This window comes from Nesoenas mayeri (genome assembly GCF_963082525.1).
Source record: "Nesoenas mayeri genome assembly, chromosome: 8".
Lineage (NCBI taxonomy): Eukaryota > Metazoa > Chordata > Aves > Columbiformes > Columbidae > Nesoenas > Nesoenas mayeri.
The window spans coordinates 32,296,255-32,313,229 of NC_137554.1; the positions used below are offsets into that span (position 1 = coordinate 32,296,255).

Sequence of the window (16,975 nt, forward strand, 5' to 3'; positions counted from 1 at the left end):
ACCAGGAGCTCAAATGCAATTCATAAAAAAAAATCAGGCTCCAGGATGCCTGCTCAGCGGGGTGACTGTCTCTTCTCTGCTTGTAAGTGAGAGGACATCAACCCGAGGGGTTTTGCTCCTCTGGCAAAGGCTGAGGATGCTCTTGACCCGATAAGATACAGCTATTTGTATTTAATGTCCTTTACAAAATTCCTTTAATTTCTGCTAACAGTTGCTGCCCGAAAGCTGTTCCAGCAAGCTCTGGGCACAGCCTGCACCGTGCTGAAGGGAGAAGATGCTGCTGCTCCCTCTGCAGAATAATTTATAGTTGACAGAACCACGTAATTGGGACAGAAGCTAAAGCAGCAGAAAGGAAATCACAGCCCCTGGATGAGCACGAGGGCTTTCGCCTACAGCCCCACGCGTGCCCTGATCCCGCTCCCCTGCGCTGATGGCCAAGCCCTGCCGTACGCCACAAGGGACCACCAGTCCGGGGACAGTCCTCCCTGGCCATCTCAGCTTTTCCGTGCCTTTTCCTTCCCTCCCCCAACCCCGTCCTTATCTCAGATAAAGAGCAGACAAGCCAGCGATTATCCCCTATCAGGAACCGATGACTAATCTGTCTACCACAAGCGCTTATCCGGCCCCACCGCTGAGGTATCCCAGACACTCACGCTCTTCATCCTCCTCCTCACCATCCCACCCACAGCTCCCCAGACCAGTCATGTCATGTCAGCTGCTTCTATAGGGCCACCTGGCTGCATCCATAGGGACCAGGAGGGCACAGACACCTTGGGTGTCCCATCCCACCTAAGTTCAGCCCACCCTTGGTCCCTCACTGAGGCTGCTGTGACCGACAAAGGTGGAGGAGTCAGCAAGACACAAGAAGTGGCTGCATTTTTGTGGGGTTCCCGGGACTACCCTCAGCACTCGCTGCTCACACACAACGTTAGCGACAGAAAGCCCAAGCGGCGAGGAAAGCAGCGTGCAGCTAAATAAAACCTCCTCCTCCCACGCAACACATTGAGCACTTCGCACGTTGGGGTTCGGGCTGCAGCCAAATTAGCAACACACCTCCCGCGCCTCCAAATAAAACCCAAATTTGCTTGTAAACATATCTCACTTTCCTATAAAAGATTCAGAGAGAGGGTTGTAATAGCAGATTCTTACACGTGCAACGCAACCCGCCAGATAATGGGCTGCCCAATTACGCTGGGGAGCTGGATAAACATTTAAGAGCAAACAACGGGATTTGTGCAGGGTTTAAATATTAATGGCTGGATTTGTCCACTTCCCCTTGCCAAGATTCACACCGTGGTGGCTTCAGCAGCAGCACGCCGTGACGCAGCCCGTGAGCGATTCCATGTCCCCGCTCCAAAGGAGCGGAGAACGGCATGTAAAGCAGCCCAGCGCCTGTTTCTCATGTAGCAGCATTCCTGCTCCAAAAAGCCCCGTTTTAGATGTGCTGGATCTCGGTCCTGCCGCATTCAAATGTAAGGAAACGTCACCACACATCTTGAGAGGAAAAAGGGTTTCACTAGCCTGTTTACACCGGCTGTGGAAATGGAGATAAAAATGCAATCCATTGTACTCCAAGCAGGACCCCCCTTCACTGCAGGCTCGGGGTTTAACTGTTTGACAGCCAGGTGAGCCTTCTCCAGGCGGATACAAAGATTGAGAAATAAGGACTGGAAACATCTACAAATCAGAAAACAGGCATGGAAAATTCTTGCTTAGAAATGAGCGATCTAACACAAAAAAAAAACCCATAAGGGGCTCCTGAATTGGAAAGCAGCAGGTTTACAGCGCTGAAGAGGCTGTGGGACCTCGTGGCTCATGCCGAGGCATCAGCACATCCCAGATCCAAACTCATGAACCCAAGAAGGGGAGATAAATCAGTCAAGCAGCATGGGAAGTACTCCCAGAGTGTCTCACCCGGAGCATGAGTGGCAACACAAAAAAAAAGGAATAAATGAAGGTCAGTAAGGCCAAGTGGTGGGTCCTGCCCTTTGGCCACAACAGCCCCCTGCAGCTCCAGGCTGGGCACAGAGTGGCTGGAGAGCAGTCAGACAGAAAGGGACCTGGGGGGACTAATGGACAGGAAGCTCAACATGAGCCAGCAGTGTGCCCAGGTGGCCAAGAAGGCCAATGGTGTCCTGTCCTGTATCCAAACCAGCGTGGTCAGCAGGACAAGGGCAGTGATCCTTCCCCTGTGCTCTGCATTGGTGAGGCCACACCTGGAGTATTGTGTTCAGTTCTGGGCCCCTCAGGTCAGGAAAGAGATTGAAGTGCTGGAGCGGGTCCAGAGAAGAGCAACACGACTGGTGAAGGGACTTGAACACAAGCCCTATGGGGAGAGGCTGAGGGAGCTGGGCTTGTTTAGTCTGGAGAAGAGGAGGCTTAGAGCTGAGCTCAGCACTCTCTAGAACTACCTGAAGGGCAGTTCTAGCCAGGTGGGGATTGGTCTCTTCTCCAGGCAGTCAGCAATAGGACAAGGGGCCATGGGCTTTAACTCTGCCAGGGGAAATTTAGGCTGGACATTAGAAAGAAATTCTTTACAGAGAGAGTGGTCAGGCATTGGAATGGCTGCCCAGGGAGGTGCTGGACTCGCTGTCCCTGGAGGTTTTTAAAGTGAGGTTGGACATGGCACTTAGTGCCATGATCTAGTAAACAGACTGGAGTTGGACCAAGGGTTGGACTCGATGATCTCTGAGGTCTTTTCCAACCCAGTCGATTCTGTGATTCTGTGAAATTATTATTTTTAACCAGTGCCTGGAGCTGATAAACTCATGGTAAAAGCAACCTAAGGATGCAGGTGGACAACCCAGCAACTCCTTTGCGGTCACCGTGGCTGACTGTGGCCAGTCCCCGCTGGCAACCTGAGGTCTGGCCGTGGTGGCCGCGGTGCCAGGAGCAGGGCTGGTGTGGTGGTGGCCGTTCGCAAGGGCCATCCCATGACTGCACGTGGTGGTGCGGCTGAACGCTTCCGGGCTGCCTTGCCAGCGTCCGGACAGAAAACAGACACGAAGGAACAGCTCAGGGGGGAGAACGTGGACAAATAAACAGCAGAAAACCTAGGAGAGAAAATAACCAGGCACCAGAAAGGAAATTAACTCTAACGAGGGATTAAAAATAGCAGCAAAGCAAGGAGACAGGCTCTGCCAAGGTTCATTTTCAAGGGGAGGTAGGTTGGATGAAGCCTCCAGGCTTGAAGAATCAAACCCATCTGACAGTGATGGGGCAAGTCAAAGCGGATTGACTCCCAGCATGGTGGCCAGGAGCTCTCTGGTCCAGTGGGTACCAGCATCGGGTCCAGCTGCCTTTGGAAGCCCCTTGTCAAGCACCACACATGTGCTGTGGGGTCATTCAGCAAGCCCAGCGGCTCTGCAAGACAAAGGGGAAGAGTCACTGGCAGGGACTTTCTTTCTAGCATTCAGGTGTGTTATTTTCCCTTAAATTCACATCAGCTCAGCAACCAGGAACATGAATCCCCTGCAGGCCTGACCTTCTCCTCCTTCCCAGTGGGAAGGCAGAATTTCTAATAGATTTAGCGGTGCTGCTCTCCAGATGCTGTCATGGGATGGCCTCAAAGTTAAAGGCCGCCTGAGGACCCCTCAAACATCAGCCCTGGCTCTGTGTGACAGGACAAGCAAGCAGGGACTTCTGCATGGTTCACATGGCCACTGACTTGCTGTGCACAAGGCACAAGATGGGCCAACATGTGAAGAACAGTATTAGCCCAGGAACTGAAGGAATTGCTCAAGGTGGTCATGAATACATCTGAGACAAAAGTGAGATGAGGCAGAGGTCTCCTTACAGTTTTGCATGAGCAGATCTGGTTTTCCCATGCCAATGCTTGAGGCACCATTCCCACTAAGAGCTTGCTGAGGGTCCTCTCCTCCAAGGAAGCTCCTGAGACCTTGCAGGCCCTTTGGTGATTCTCCACAGGCTTGTCCTTGGAGGGAGCTGCTCCTGCACTGTGAGACAGTGGAGGTTTCTGTGGCTTTTCCCTCTTCTGAGAGGAGCATCCCAACCCTTTTGATGGCATCAGCTGAACACCACACTGTCACCCACTGGCATTTCCCCAGGACAGACAGACCACCCCGACCACATCTCCTGGGCCAGGGGCAGCAGCTCTGCCTGCTGTGCCCAAGCACCACTCGAGCAGGGTGAGTTACCGAGCTGCTGGCACTAGGTCTGCCAAAACCTCCTGCTCCTCACCCAAGGAAGTGGGAGACTTCACTGATGACACATGAACAAGCCCCCTCTAAGCCCCAAGTCTTCAGAGCCCACAGGCACTATCAGTCCTCAAAGCTGTGTCTCTTGTCTTTAAGCCTGTAATTTAAGATTTTAATGACGACTGTCTCTGGCCCTGCAGTGGTCTCCATCAGCCTCCTCTCCGTCCTTGGCCACAGACTTCTTTTGCCTTTAAGAAGAATCCAGCATTTGCCTCCGAAGTCCAGACATCCCGAACAGGCTGGAAGGACTTACCCGAAACAGCAGCTTTCCTTTTGTACCCCCCACACTGATCCTGTCTTAAAATAAATCCAAATCGTTCTCAACAAGCATGAACCAAAACACAAGAGGAGATGAATGCCCCCTCCGAAGTCTGCTGGTTGACTGGGACCCTGGGCACTCGCTGCTGCTGGATGTTGGATCCACGCTGTGAGAGCAGGAAACCCAGTGCTGCCGTCAGGACTCACTGGTGCCTCTAACCCCCCCTCCCCTGTGTTGCTTGCTTTTGCCCCCAGAATCTCCCCCTCTGCCTACAATTTGCATTTCTGTTCTTTTTCTCAGCCTTGCCCTCTCCAGCACCTCCTGGGCTTCTCTGCAATACCTTACTGCACAAAAGCAATCGCTCTCTGTTCTTCATTCATGCCTCAGAAGGACATATTCTTCCCATGGATCATGGTGGCAGAGCATGGACCCCCCAATGGCAAAGCTGCTCCTATGCTTGGCACGTCCCACCACGGCTGGTGGCCCTGAGCCACTTTCTCAGCTTGTATTTCTCCCAAGCCAGACTGGCCCTGCAGCAAACCAACGTGAGCCCTGTCTGAGAAGAACGGAGGGAGCAGGGTGACAAGGTGGCCACCACCAGATGCTCCTCACTCTGTTGGAGCCCTGGTTGTTAGATCCAAGCTGCAGGTCCTGGCTGCCCCCAGCAGTCAGCCCACCAGGAAAGGCCAAGCAGCCACCCATCACATTTGCTGGCGCAACGACAGCCTTACAGCCCTGCTCCGTGATGGACAGCCACACCGCTGACTCTGTCCCCAGGAAGCAGGGACACACTTGGAGAGGGGACACAGCAGCACTGAAACCCGCACCAGTCTCCTCGCTCCAGCTGCCACTTCAGATGCCGAGCGCGGAGGCGCCAGACACGCGAGATGCTCTCGCTGCCCCTTGCAGCCAGGGACCAGCGCAGAAACGTGACCGCCGGAGCAGGCAGAGGTCAAGCGCAGCGCAGAGCGGCACGCACACCTCAGCACTCTGCTCCGGTTGAATCCTTCGAGAACGCGCCAGCGCCTTGGCTGCGCTCCGAGACTCCATCATTACTGGAGAGTTTGCATTTCCTTCTAGGAAGGCAGCCGGGAAGATCGGCATGCGGCGCACGGCCCGCGGCTACAGACTCCTGCAAGGAACAAAGCTCTGAGCCCTGAGACAAGCGCGCCAAACAATGGCCTGTAATTTTCTTTGCCATTCAGGCCCTGCAGGGGGAGAAGGAGCAGCCCTGAAAGCCTGATTTTACAAAACCAAATGATCCCTTAGCACAAGGGGCATTACCAGAGCCCGGGGTGCTCCTAAGGTGCAGAATCATCTCCATCCCATGCACTCACCATCAACATAGAAAGAGCAGCCCTTCACGTGGCCAGAGGAAGGTGGGGAAGACCCAGCGCTAATCTGAAGCTCAACAGACCTCTCCTCGGAAGAAATGAGGGAAAATAAAGGATTTCTGCAGAAGCTCTTCTTGCTCCAAGGTGTAAGAGCCTCAGGTGTCCAGCGCACACAGTGCGTTACCATTTGGGCTGCAAGGCTGGGCTGCCAAAAGCCAGCTTGGCCTCAACCCAGAGGTGACCAAAGGTGTGGTGACCCCAAGGGCCTCAACTAGATACAGCCCAGAAACGCACAAGTAAGGCCATGAAGCTCTATGTAAAGCAAATTCCAGGATCAAGGACCCTCTATGAATGTGTGAACCACAGCTGGGCAGGGCAAGATGGGGGGAAAATTTCAACCAGAGCTCGCGAGGAGCAGCCGGATTGCTGTCACATCGGCAGCCCTACACACCTGCAGCCCTTCCTCGCCCTGGGCTCCTCGCTCAAGCAGCTCCATGGTGAAGCTGCACTGTGGCTGCACTTCACTGGCAGGACGGGGAAGGAAAAGCTTGCCACGCCATCCACGATTGAGAGCTGAGCCCCTGGACAACATCACTCTGAACTTGAATGTGAGGATTTTTGAGCCTGCCTTTTCACAGGGTGCAACACCCTTCAAAGATCATCTTAGATCACCTTTTGATCATCTCAACATCTTACATCCTCCCCCAGGATGAGATGAGGCTCTTCTCCTGCTTACAGAGGCATTTACTCGCTTGTGACGCTGGCTGGGCAGCCCCATGGGTGTTGGGTAGGTGCCACCTTCTGCTGGGTAAGTCAATGCATCTCTGCCAGTTCAAAAATCACACGCTGGAGTGTGTGAACTTGCACGAGTCTGAATGGACACAGAATTTTTGCTTTGTTTTTTAAAACCACTTGTAAAAACAAGAGGCAGATATTGAACTGGAGCCAACATCTGTATCTTTGTAAGACTCTCAATCACCAGCCTTTTGCTGACTCTGGAGCAATAAATATTCAGAGCCTTAAAAGCTTTTCTTCAATCTGCTTAGGAGAAAGCAGCCTCAAACAATGGCCAAGAAGGGATCTTGCCCAACCTCAGCTTCAGTGGATCAGCTCAGGGAAGGAGCGGACCTCACCAGATTCTTGCAGTACCACAGCTCCTCATTCTTTTCTAACGCCAAAAAATGAGGAAACCCACCCCCAGCCGGTAATTTAGAGCACAACCATACATGCAGCAGATGTGGCCCAGCAAAGGAGACAAAAGCCTCTTCCCAAGGTAGAAGCAAAACGACTGGCAAGAGGGAGGGGAAAATGTCTAAGATCAGAGCTGCCATCACAGCGGAGACGGACCCCCGGCCTCACCTCTACATGTGGATTCAACCAGTTCAGATCCTATTTTAGGTTGCATATGTGGCTTCTTGTCTTCGGAGCATTTAACAAGCATGTGTTAATCCCCCAACGCCCTTCTGTGGCAGATAAGTGTTTATTATCTCCGCTGTACAGCTGGTGGGACAGGCGCGGTGGGGAGCGGCTCGCTGTTGCAGATCCTGGGCAACCTCAGCTCCGGGGCTCCTTGGAAAGACATGGAGGGAGCACTTGGCTTGGGCTGATGACAAGAGCCTCAGTACAACTCCCCAGGGAGCCTGGGCTACCTTCTGAGCCAGTGGGCAACTGGACTGGGGCAGGGATGAGCACTGTCCCCTAGCCCAGCTGGTGCTTTCGAGGGAAAGAAGTCAAAAGCATCTTCCAAACACAAAGCCCCAGGACACACCTCTGCTGCCTTTGTGCAGTAGGTCAGGACAGCGGCGCTCATTTATTATGGGCAAATTAACCCCCATGGAGATTAAAGCTTTATCTCCCACCAGCTCAGCCACATCTAACTTAGCAACGTGCAGGGCTGGGCTGACACCATGTCCCCACACACTACAGGAGCCACATGCCTACTGCACCTCCCGCTCCCCAGGGTCTCAGCACCACATCCTTCTGTGCTGGGGACTGAACGTGCTCCCTTCCTCCACCCTTGGCTTCTCCATCCCCCTCTGAGCTGTGGCTTATGCACAACCAGCCCGTCTGCTCCGCCTTTTCTCGCCTGTTGAAGCCAGCATTTGACAGATAAACACCTAAAGAACAGAGGGCGGAATGGGGACATCAATGTGGCCCCAACACCCATGGATTAACATCTATTTGACATTGCCACCTCTCTCTGTGCAGCAACAAACACAGCAAAATGAAGGTCACCGCATCAGTGTGAAACCACCATTCCAACCTCAAACAGAAAGTGAATCAGTGCCGAGCAACCCAGGGAAGAGGGAGGAATTACCATGCACTTGGTTGATCTCTGAGTTGGACGACAGGATCTCATCAGCCAACTTCTGGGCGGTGGGCAGCACCTCGGTGTGGTGCGCCGTGATCAAATACTGAACAAACTTCTGGAGCTGGTCCCTGTTCATCTGGAAAAGGGTCTCTGAGATGGGAAGACGGAGTTTCACCTGGTCCGGCTTGCGGATCCTGTACAGTGAAAGCGCCACAACATGGGCACAGTAAAAAATGTCCTTGTTCCCGCAGCCGCATGTCACTGAGGTGATTTTGCAGCGGTCGAAGCTGATGGCCACCTTGTAGGTCATCTCTGGTTCTGTTGCAGTCGCCGGTTCCGTTACCGTCCCGCTGAGGTGGAAACCTGGAGAGGGAAAGGAGAAGAGGGAAAGGACACGTTAGTTTCCCTCTGACCATGTGCGCCATCAGCACATCAAGGAGCACACCACCCAACGTGTGACATCCTGGAGGTTCACACTCAGCAGCACCAAGCCCATGTACAAACACCCTCCTGCACCAACACACACATAACAGCCAGACTCTTCAGTGAGTTTATTTAACAGCCAAACCCTCAGGGGACGAGCAAAGCCGCTCGGTTCCCACTTGTTTAAAAGCCTCTCAGACTGCTTCTCTCCTGGGACTCATCTTCATCCACGCCTCCCTCTCACTGAATTTCCAACTCACGTGAGTAAGGGCTGGCAGAAAAAGGCCAGGTTTTCTTTTCTTTGATGAGGCAGGCAAAAAAACCCACAAATTAAATGCAACACAACTCCCAACTTCATTCCCTCAAGGATGCAGAGTGTTCCAGGGCAGCTGTGAGCTCTTCCACGCAGCGGGAATGGGGAGCAACGTGCAGCCTGAATCGCAGGCTGGGGGGGAAACTCTTCCCTGAGCTCCATGGTATCTGCTGCTCCCCTACAAGCTCTTGAGCTTTCCCTGAAATACCGTGGCCAAGACGCCAGCCGCTCATCGGCACGATCCGCGTGTCGAGCTGCAGGGACGGCCCAAACCGGTCACACAAACATGACGGTGCTCCTGACAGCCCCCGCCACACGCGGCGAGCGAGGGATAAAGTCAACAAGAGAAGACCGAGTGCCCATCAACCTCAAGCTGAAAGACCAGGGAGCCCTTCCCAGGAGCTGGTTGCCAAGGTGGTCCAACACCAACACCTTGCGCTTGCCCAGCCACCTGGAAAAGGGGCATTTTCATTTGCTCAATTTGCCTGCCTCATGGCTTCAAGGAGAATGAGGCCACATCAGGAGGTTAATTAAGGTGCTCAGGAGCACTGAGTGCCCCCAGGTCACAGCCTGGCATGGCACCTGGGATTTGGTGCCCTGTGCCACCCGCCCCTCCCCTGTTTCCCAAAGAGGATGCTCACTTTTCTCTGTGCCACTGCAACCATATTAAGCCCATGTTTGTACAGAGGTCCCTGCGGAGGCTGCCATCCCCCCGGAGAAGGCAGCAGACAGCTGAGAGCCCTACAATTAGTGACAGAAAAGGAAAAGGGGTGGGGGGGTGAAGATTAAAACACATTAACTACATCAAACCCTTGTGCATTTGCCAGCTCTCACAAAGGTTTTCTGAGACACATTCTACCAGAGGTTTTTAATAAATGGCATCAAAACCAGCTATTCACTGCCAGTCTCTTTAAAGCCACGCCAAAAACCACATTCAAATCTGATTAAGCGTCAAGGAGGTCTGCTTTCACTTTAGTGCAGGGGAGGGGGACACGGACCTGTTCATCCAAAACCCACCCCGCACGGCCAGTGGAGAGGGAGGGAAGGGACGGGCAGCCCCGCGCTGCCCTCTCGCTCGCACGCTGCCGGGACTGGAAATGTGGCTGCCGAGGTGCCGGGCTCGGCGCCGTGGGAGCAGCACGGCCAGGGGGTAACGAGCACCCCCCCTCCACGCAAGTCTGTCCCTCAGCAGCCAAACTACATAAATCCTGAGGATAAACTCCAAAGTGTTTATGTTTTACCACTTCTCTGGTCTGTAATGCTTGGCAGGCGGCTCCGACTCGCTGCCAGTTTCTCCCTAGTTTACTTTTTGAACGAGTTATAAGGATTGGAAAGCACGTTCCTAAGCAAGAATGTATGTATATACACATACATACACCCATAGGCACATACACAAATATACATAAAACCCTCTAAGACAAATTACTAGCCATAAACACTGCCTTGAAACACTTATTTTAGCAGGATCGTGGGCCAGACCCCAATTGGGGCTAACTGGTATAAGGCTGGCGGAACTCATTTAACTAAACAGCCTGTTTTGGACAGGTGTAAGTCTGAAAATACATCAATGGTGGTCTGAACTTGCCCCTCTGAGAGAGGGAACTTGCCCAGATGCTTCCCAGGCTGCTCTCAGGCATCCTAAAAGCTGTGCTCCCCATACCTGCCCAGAGTCGGTCCTTGAAACCCATAGCCAGGGTCTGCAGGTCCAACAAGACCATTCAGCATGTTAGCAGCTGCCAAGTTCATCTGGCACTCGGGGCCTAAGTCAAGCCTTGGTTTAGATTTTCACCCTGGTGGTAGCAGGTCTGTTTAAGATAAACTCGCAACTCTATACAAAACATTTATCAAAAGCTTAGTCAGAAATTAAACATGGCGAGAGGAAGAGAGAGAGAAGCTGGCAGGAACTGCAGCATTATTTGGGGCTATTTACACTAACGGGAGGTGAGCCTGCAGCTACCACACTGCACCCTGCTCTGTGGCCAGGTCCGCACCCCAGCACCCATGGGTGGGAGATGGAGACGGCTTCACCGGCTCAGCAGTGATGGGAGCGGTGGTTAAAAGGTACGCTATGGTTACCCCATCATCCATTGAAGCACTCCTGGTCCCCACAAAACTCTGATGCTACAACTACCAAAAGGCTACAGGTCACTCTGAAGGAGGACAGGTGTCACCGTATACTCCTCAGTGTTCACTTTATATCCCAAGAAGCACGTGGGGCAGGTGATACCAGCACCGCAGCAGAGAGAAACACCGCCCTGGCTGCAGACTCAGGGTCTGGCTAGCACTGAGAGCAAAATGAAACACTTTCCTCCAAGTTTCCCCTGCATATTTCAATTTAAGACATTCCTATAGCTAAGTGCTTATCTAGGATTTCATCTTCTGTTCCTTAATATAAGCTAACTTGGTGTTTGATTTGCTGCCAGCAAAGTCACAGTGCCAGGGCTTGAAAACGACAGAAAATAATTAAATAACATCTTTGTAACTACAGACTTGTTACACCCATCAGAGCCCAGCTTTGTCCCAAGAACAGCGTCACCCCCAGAACAGCCTCCCCTACTTTAACCAGGGATGCTTTCCAGTGGATGCCTCTGATCCAGGTTGCAAAAGGAGCCAAGTGCTCATACCTGCCCCAGAAAGAACACAGAAAGGTGCCACAAATCACAGGCACACATGGCATGATGAGCACATCTTCTTAATCCCACTTACCCATCAAACAGAGACAAAACACTGGAGGAAGGACCTTGCATTAGTGCGGCAGGATGGTGTGCCTCTGATTTAAATTAAAATAGACCCTAGAAATGTCTTCTTGGAGTTCGTGAGCCCCACACCAGTGGCACTTCTAAAGTCATTAGCTGGGCAACACTCTCCTTTTTGAAGCCAATAAACTCCATGGGCTGAGAGGAGCACAGATTCACAGAACACCCCTGGGCTCTGAAGGATCAAGCCTTTAGCAGGAGCTCCAGCACAGGAGATTGTCCTATTAAGACAAGACCACTAAAGCCTCAACAGAACTATCTTTAACCAAGATGGAGAATTCATTGATCTCTAAACCTACTCAAGCAAAAGGAGCTTTGCAAACCCTTCCAGTTCTGTAAGAAAGAGCAGCTTGTCTTTCAGCTGAGCATTTTTAACCCAGGTGTCCAAAGCCACCTGTCAGGAGAGACTACCAGCCTGTCCCGCAGCTCCAACACACCTCCAGGCCAGCTCTGGAGACCTCTAGCCTTGGGTCCTCCAACGAACCGTAGAAGGTAAAGCCAATTTCCAAGCTGATTACGTCAAAATACCTAAAGTTTGGAGACAGGCAGACCACAGGTGCAAATTTAAAGCCTGGAAACACGCAAAACCCAGGCGTAATCCCTTCCCTTCTTATAACTGTGTCATGAGGAGTCCTCCAACACCCATGAAGAGGAAGAGGAGGAAGAGAAGTACCCAATAACTACAACACTGTCTGGGAACTGGAGAACTCAGCTCTGCTCCCTCCGGCAGCCGCTGCTTGTGGCTGTCCCCCACATTTCACACCGCGGCCCCAGCAGGAGTCACAGTTGTCATCCGCAAAGTTGTGCCATTTGGAAACATTAGCTCGCTCTTCCCAGGTGCAGCACTTGCTTGCCTTTCATGGAGCGCTACTACAATCCTGCCGGGGAGGCCGCCTTCACACCAGAGCAGCCATCTCTACACCCTAGCCTGGAGATGGTCGCCTTCACACCAGAGCAGCCATCTCTACACCCTAGCCTGGAGATGGTCGCCTTCACACCAGAGCAGCCATCTCTACACCCTAGCCTGGAGATGGTCGCCTTCACACCAGAGCAGCCATCTCCGCATCCCAGCCCAGAGACCATCTGAAGTTGCTGCACAAGAAGATGAGGACCAGTAATGCATGGGTAATGGAGGGAGTGTTTCTTCACGTCACTGTGGCTCCTCTGCCTTCTGTGTAGGCTTTTCCCAGTCTTTGTGGAAACCTCAAAGGGGGACATGAAAAAGCTCTGCAGAAGGAAACGCGCAACCACGTCCATCCCCCTGGGCAAGGGCCACTGGTGGGATGCAGCCTGAGGCTGTACGTGGAGAACTCACGCCCACACCTGCCTGCCAAAGCCTCAAGCAACCTCCTAGTAACTGAGGCTGGTATTTTGGGCAGGTTCCTTTAGGAGCAACGTGATGGAAAGCCCATGCACACAGGTTCCCAAAGGCACCAGCTGCACTCCCCTGCATCCCACCTGGAGAGGGGTGGCTGCAGGGGACAGCAACGCAGCTCCTCGCTGCTCTTGTGCCCCATGCTGAGCTCCCAGGACCCCATCTCTAGTCATACCAACCCCGTTTCCAATTCGTGTTTGGGCTGCTCTGCCTTCCTGTGGGCAGGAGCTCTGCAAAACCGAATGGGAACAAACACGTGGATATTTCTGGGGCTCAGCAGATGCAGCCGAGGTAAACTTGAACCCTCAGCTCAAGTCGTATACACTAGGTTAACATGACCCAAATATATATATAAATATATTTTTTTAATTTCCAAACCACAGTGGAAAGGTATTTTAAACTAAAGCAATTCCAAGCTCTTTAGTGATTAAACGGACTGCAGCTCCAGCTCCTAGTGGAAAAACCATTTGTTTTTCCACTGTGTGAAAGCCATAACTAGCAATGAATAATAATTGCTGCACCAAGTGTTATTTATAAGCCATTCTCGGTCACATTTCCATGCCTCAAAACAGCAGCTTTCCAAACGTGAACTTAAAATCGGTCAATATTTGTAACATAGACAACACCCGTGGGAGGAAGGTGTCGGTGCTCACGCAGTGGGAAGTGGAGGTTAGTAAAATCTCCCAAAGCTTTCCAGCCTCTAGATCAATTCCTCCAGCCGGCTGATGCTGACAATTGCTCAGTCCCTGACCTTGCAGTTGGAAAGGAGATGGGCTCATGAACTCATTTGCACATGACAGTGCTCCAGCAAAGTGAATCATCTGCCTCCGATAGTAACGGAGAGTACGGCGCGCCCCAGCCCTCCCGGGCTCCATTCAACCAGCGCAGAGCTGGCCTTTTGTGCTGCCAGTGCAAGAAAGACTCCGCTGAAGATGTGTGCAATTAAACCCACTTTTCTTGTTGCTCTTTTGATTCAGCGCGGCTCAATGAGAGGCACCCTAGGCAGGTGTTGTCACACATAGATAAAATGTGCCTTTTCAGAGCACTGGCAGACAAAAAGAAAGAGGGTAATGCTGAATCAATTGCCATTTCTCCCTTGCAAAATAGAGAATCCAGCCTTCCAGGGAGTCAATGAGCAGAGCTGGTATGAGTTTACATCCCCCTCCTCCCCAGAGCAGTTTCCTTTTGTGACCGCAGGCAAAGGTGTTGCCTTTGAGCGAGACCTTGGCAGGGATGGAGGGCGCAGGCGCTGGCCGGCTGGGACGATGCTGCTCCAGCACAGGGCAGCCGCTCCTTCTCAGCTCTACATTTTTCCCCCCATTCAGCCCTCCTCCCCAGTCCCCACCATGCTCCTGTCCTTTCCCAGCCATCACCATCCTGGAAAAGCACCTCTGGCCTTTGCAGAGCTAACAAAGGCCATTAGAAGCCGCCGGGAAGGAGCCGTGCCCGCGGCTGAGCCGATGCTGGAGGAGCTGTAACAAAGGGATACGGCCGAGTTAGAGAGGATGCGCCGTGCCGCCAAGTGTCCCCTCACACGCCTACGGCCTCGCACACCAACTACCACAGGTTTAGGAGAAATACTGTCCCTCAGGGTAGGCTGGGGAAAAAGCAGGAGCTGCAGCTGTAAACAGAGGAGATGCAAGCGGGGCTGTTTGTGCTGGAGGGAGCCGTAAGCTCCTCTGAGCAGCTGAGTAAGCTGGAGGGACGCTCTCTCTGCCATCTGCTCTGATCCCACAACACCCCCTGCAAATGAAGAGTCAATCCGCTGGTTTCTATCCCTGTTAACCTCTAATCAGCCACAAGGACCGGCCTCTGCCTTGCTCTTTATCCGAGCCAGCTAATGCGTGAAGCACTCCGCGCTTCCCATCTGCTCCAGCATTAGTAGAGTTAAAGGACAAAGCCGTTTCCCTGTCCCAAGCATTCACTTACACAGATGCCCTTGTATTAACTCAATTTCCCAGTGATTTCCATTATTACCCTTATGAGATTTCTGGTGTTTGTTTATCTAGAAGCCTGAAATGGAGTATTTCTTCCTCCCCCTCGCCAGCTCGGGGGTGGCTGCACCAACCCTGTGCTCCAGATGACTGGTCCCGATCTGTGACATTCCCCCGAAATATTCAAAACTGTTCCCCCATTTTCTCCCCAACCCAGGGTGCTCTTTGTTGCCCATCCGAACCTGAAGACCCGGGTTTATTTGATCTTTGTTGCCAGCCCCAAAGCCAAGACCACTCCTCCCCACATCACCTTCCACATCCTTCCGCCGCCTGCCAGCAAATGGGTTTTTAATCTACCCAGATGCACAACCCTTGCTCCAAAGACATATGGTTTGGGGGAAGAAGGAAAAAATACAACCAGTTTTAAAGCTCAGACTGATTTCCTCTGCTAAGGTAAACCCCTGCAAGCTGAATTCTTCCACTAGCAGTTCAGATTTAACACAAACCAATCCGAATGCCATTTTTTCAGCGGCGTAAGCAATAGAAAGGGCTTTGACAAGGAAAGGTTCACTGCATCTTTGCTAACATGTGCTGCCCACATAATAACTGGTGGCAAAATGCTGTCAAGTCTCTGCTCTTTACTGCTACAGTATATCTCATGGTAAGCTTGAATACAAAGAGCTCTCTTAAAACCATGAGAAATCAGAAGGATGAGAATGTGCAGAGCATTTTTTGGCAGAAGCGGTAAATGCACCCTCTCTACATCAAGGAAGAAAAAGCAACATGTCTCTGTGACCATCCCAAAAGCATCCCTCCTCTCTCTGCGTTCAAGAGCAGCTGTGTCCGAACGAGGAGCAATGCAGTTCTTTGTTATAGATCAGGTGTTTTCTAAGATGCAGGGTTGTTTTCAAGCATGAAAGAAAATATCCACAGGGCGGAAATGCACTTTTTGGTGGAGTTTCTGGGCTCGTGCGTCCCATCAGCCGAGGCTGCACAGAGCAGACCCAGCCTCGTGCTGTCACCACCCCGGCTGCCCCAAGGAAACCAATGGGAGATGCCAAAATTCACATGCGAGGCTGAGCAGGGGGTCATATCCCAGCTCCAAGGGAGCCATCCAGGCTTCCAACAGCTGAGAAGCTGGCTTCTTGTGCAGGTTTTAATTAGGAAATGCCTCTTATCCCTCCATGCAAGCGTCACTATGGTGAGATCGCTGATCTTCAACGCAGTCGAAAGCCAGCGGAGCAGCGAGTGCTCTTCCCTCCATCCTCTTTTCTATGTGGCAATTCACATAACTCTTAGCCTCACAAAAACATCATCCTGACCCCTAAAAGCAAAGTGCATCCCATGCCAGAGCCCTTAAGCCGTTGCCCCCAAGTTAAGGGCTCATCCCTGGGCACCCTCTGGTTGGGGACGAAGTTACTCCAGCGCCATGGACATCCTTTCCTCCCTATGTATCTGCTCTCCTTGCCAACTCGCTTTTCTGAGATGTGACCTCCCTTCTGCATTGGCAGCTTTTCCAGGTCTTACCCTCAGGCTGGGGAGCAGCCTCCAAATACCCAAAGATAAATTGCACTCAGTGCACATTTTGCCACTTAAAGCTGCCTCTGGAGTGGGCCACCTCCAAACCAAAACCCAAACTCAACCCACCAATATGGAAAATCAAAAGCAAAACCAAGCCTTGGAGCATCCTGGTTTATTTGCATGGGGCAGGACCAGCCGCCAGCTTAACAAGGACCAGAATCAAAGCAGGGCATCGCGCAGCAATGGAGGGAAGCAGGACACCACCCTGCTCCTCCCCAAGACACCAGACCTTAAAATAGCAGCTCTACAATTTATAGGGAAGTTATTAGTGATAATTTTCCTGGCTCTCAGAAGCCTTCTGAGGGAGTGAGGCAGCCTAGATTCAGTATGAAAATCTGCTCCAAATTCTTCCCAAAAAAGACATTTTTTCCACTAAGAATAGCTCTGGGTTTTTTTTAAGGGAGGATAAAGTCTGACTTTCTAAGTTATTGGCGATGTTGTTAAATGAACATTATATTTACAAAACATTTCA

General features: G+C 52.0%; 1 protein-coding gene across 1 annotated transcript in view; it reads right to left on the minus strand.

Annotated features, from left to right (window-relative positions):
- Positions 1 to 16,975, minus strand: part of ZSWIM5 (zinc finger SWIM-type containing 5) — a gene marked incomplete at its 5' end in the record, with an annotated part of 110,493 nt that overhangs the window by 24,126 nt on the left and 69,392 nt on the right. Inside the window, one exon of the mRNA XM_080349105.1 lies at positions 8,128 to 8,484. Within this exon, the coding sequence (XP_080205231.1) occupies positions 8,128 to 8,484 (357 nt within the window). The remainder of the gene's footprint in view (positions 1 to 8,127; positions 8,485 to 16,975) is intronic.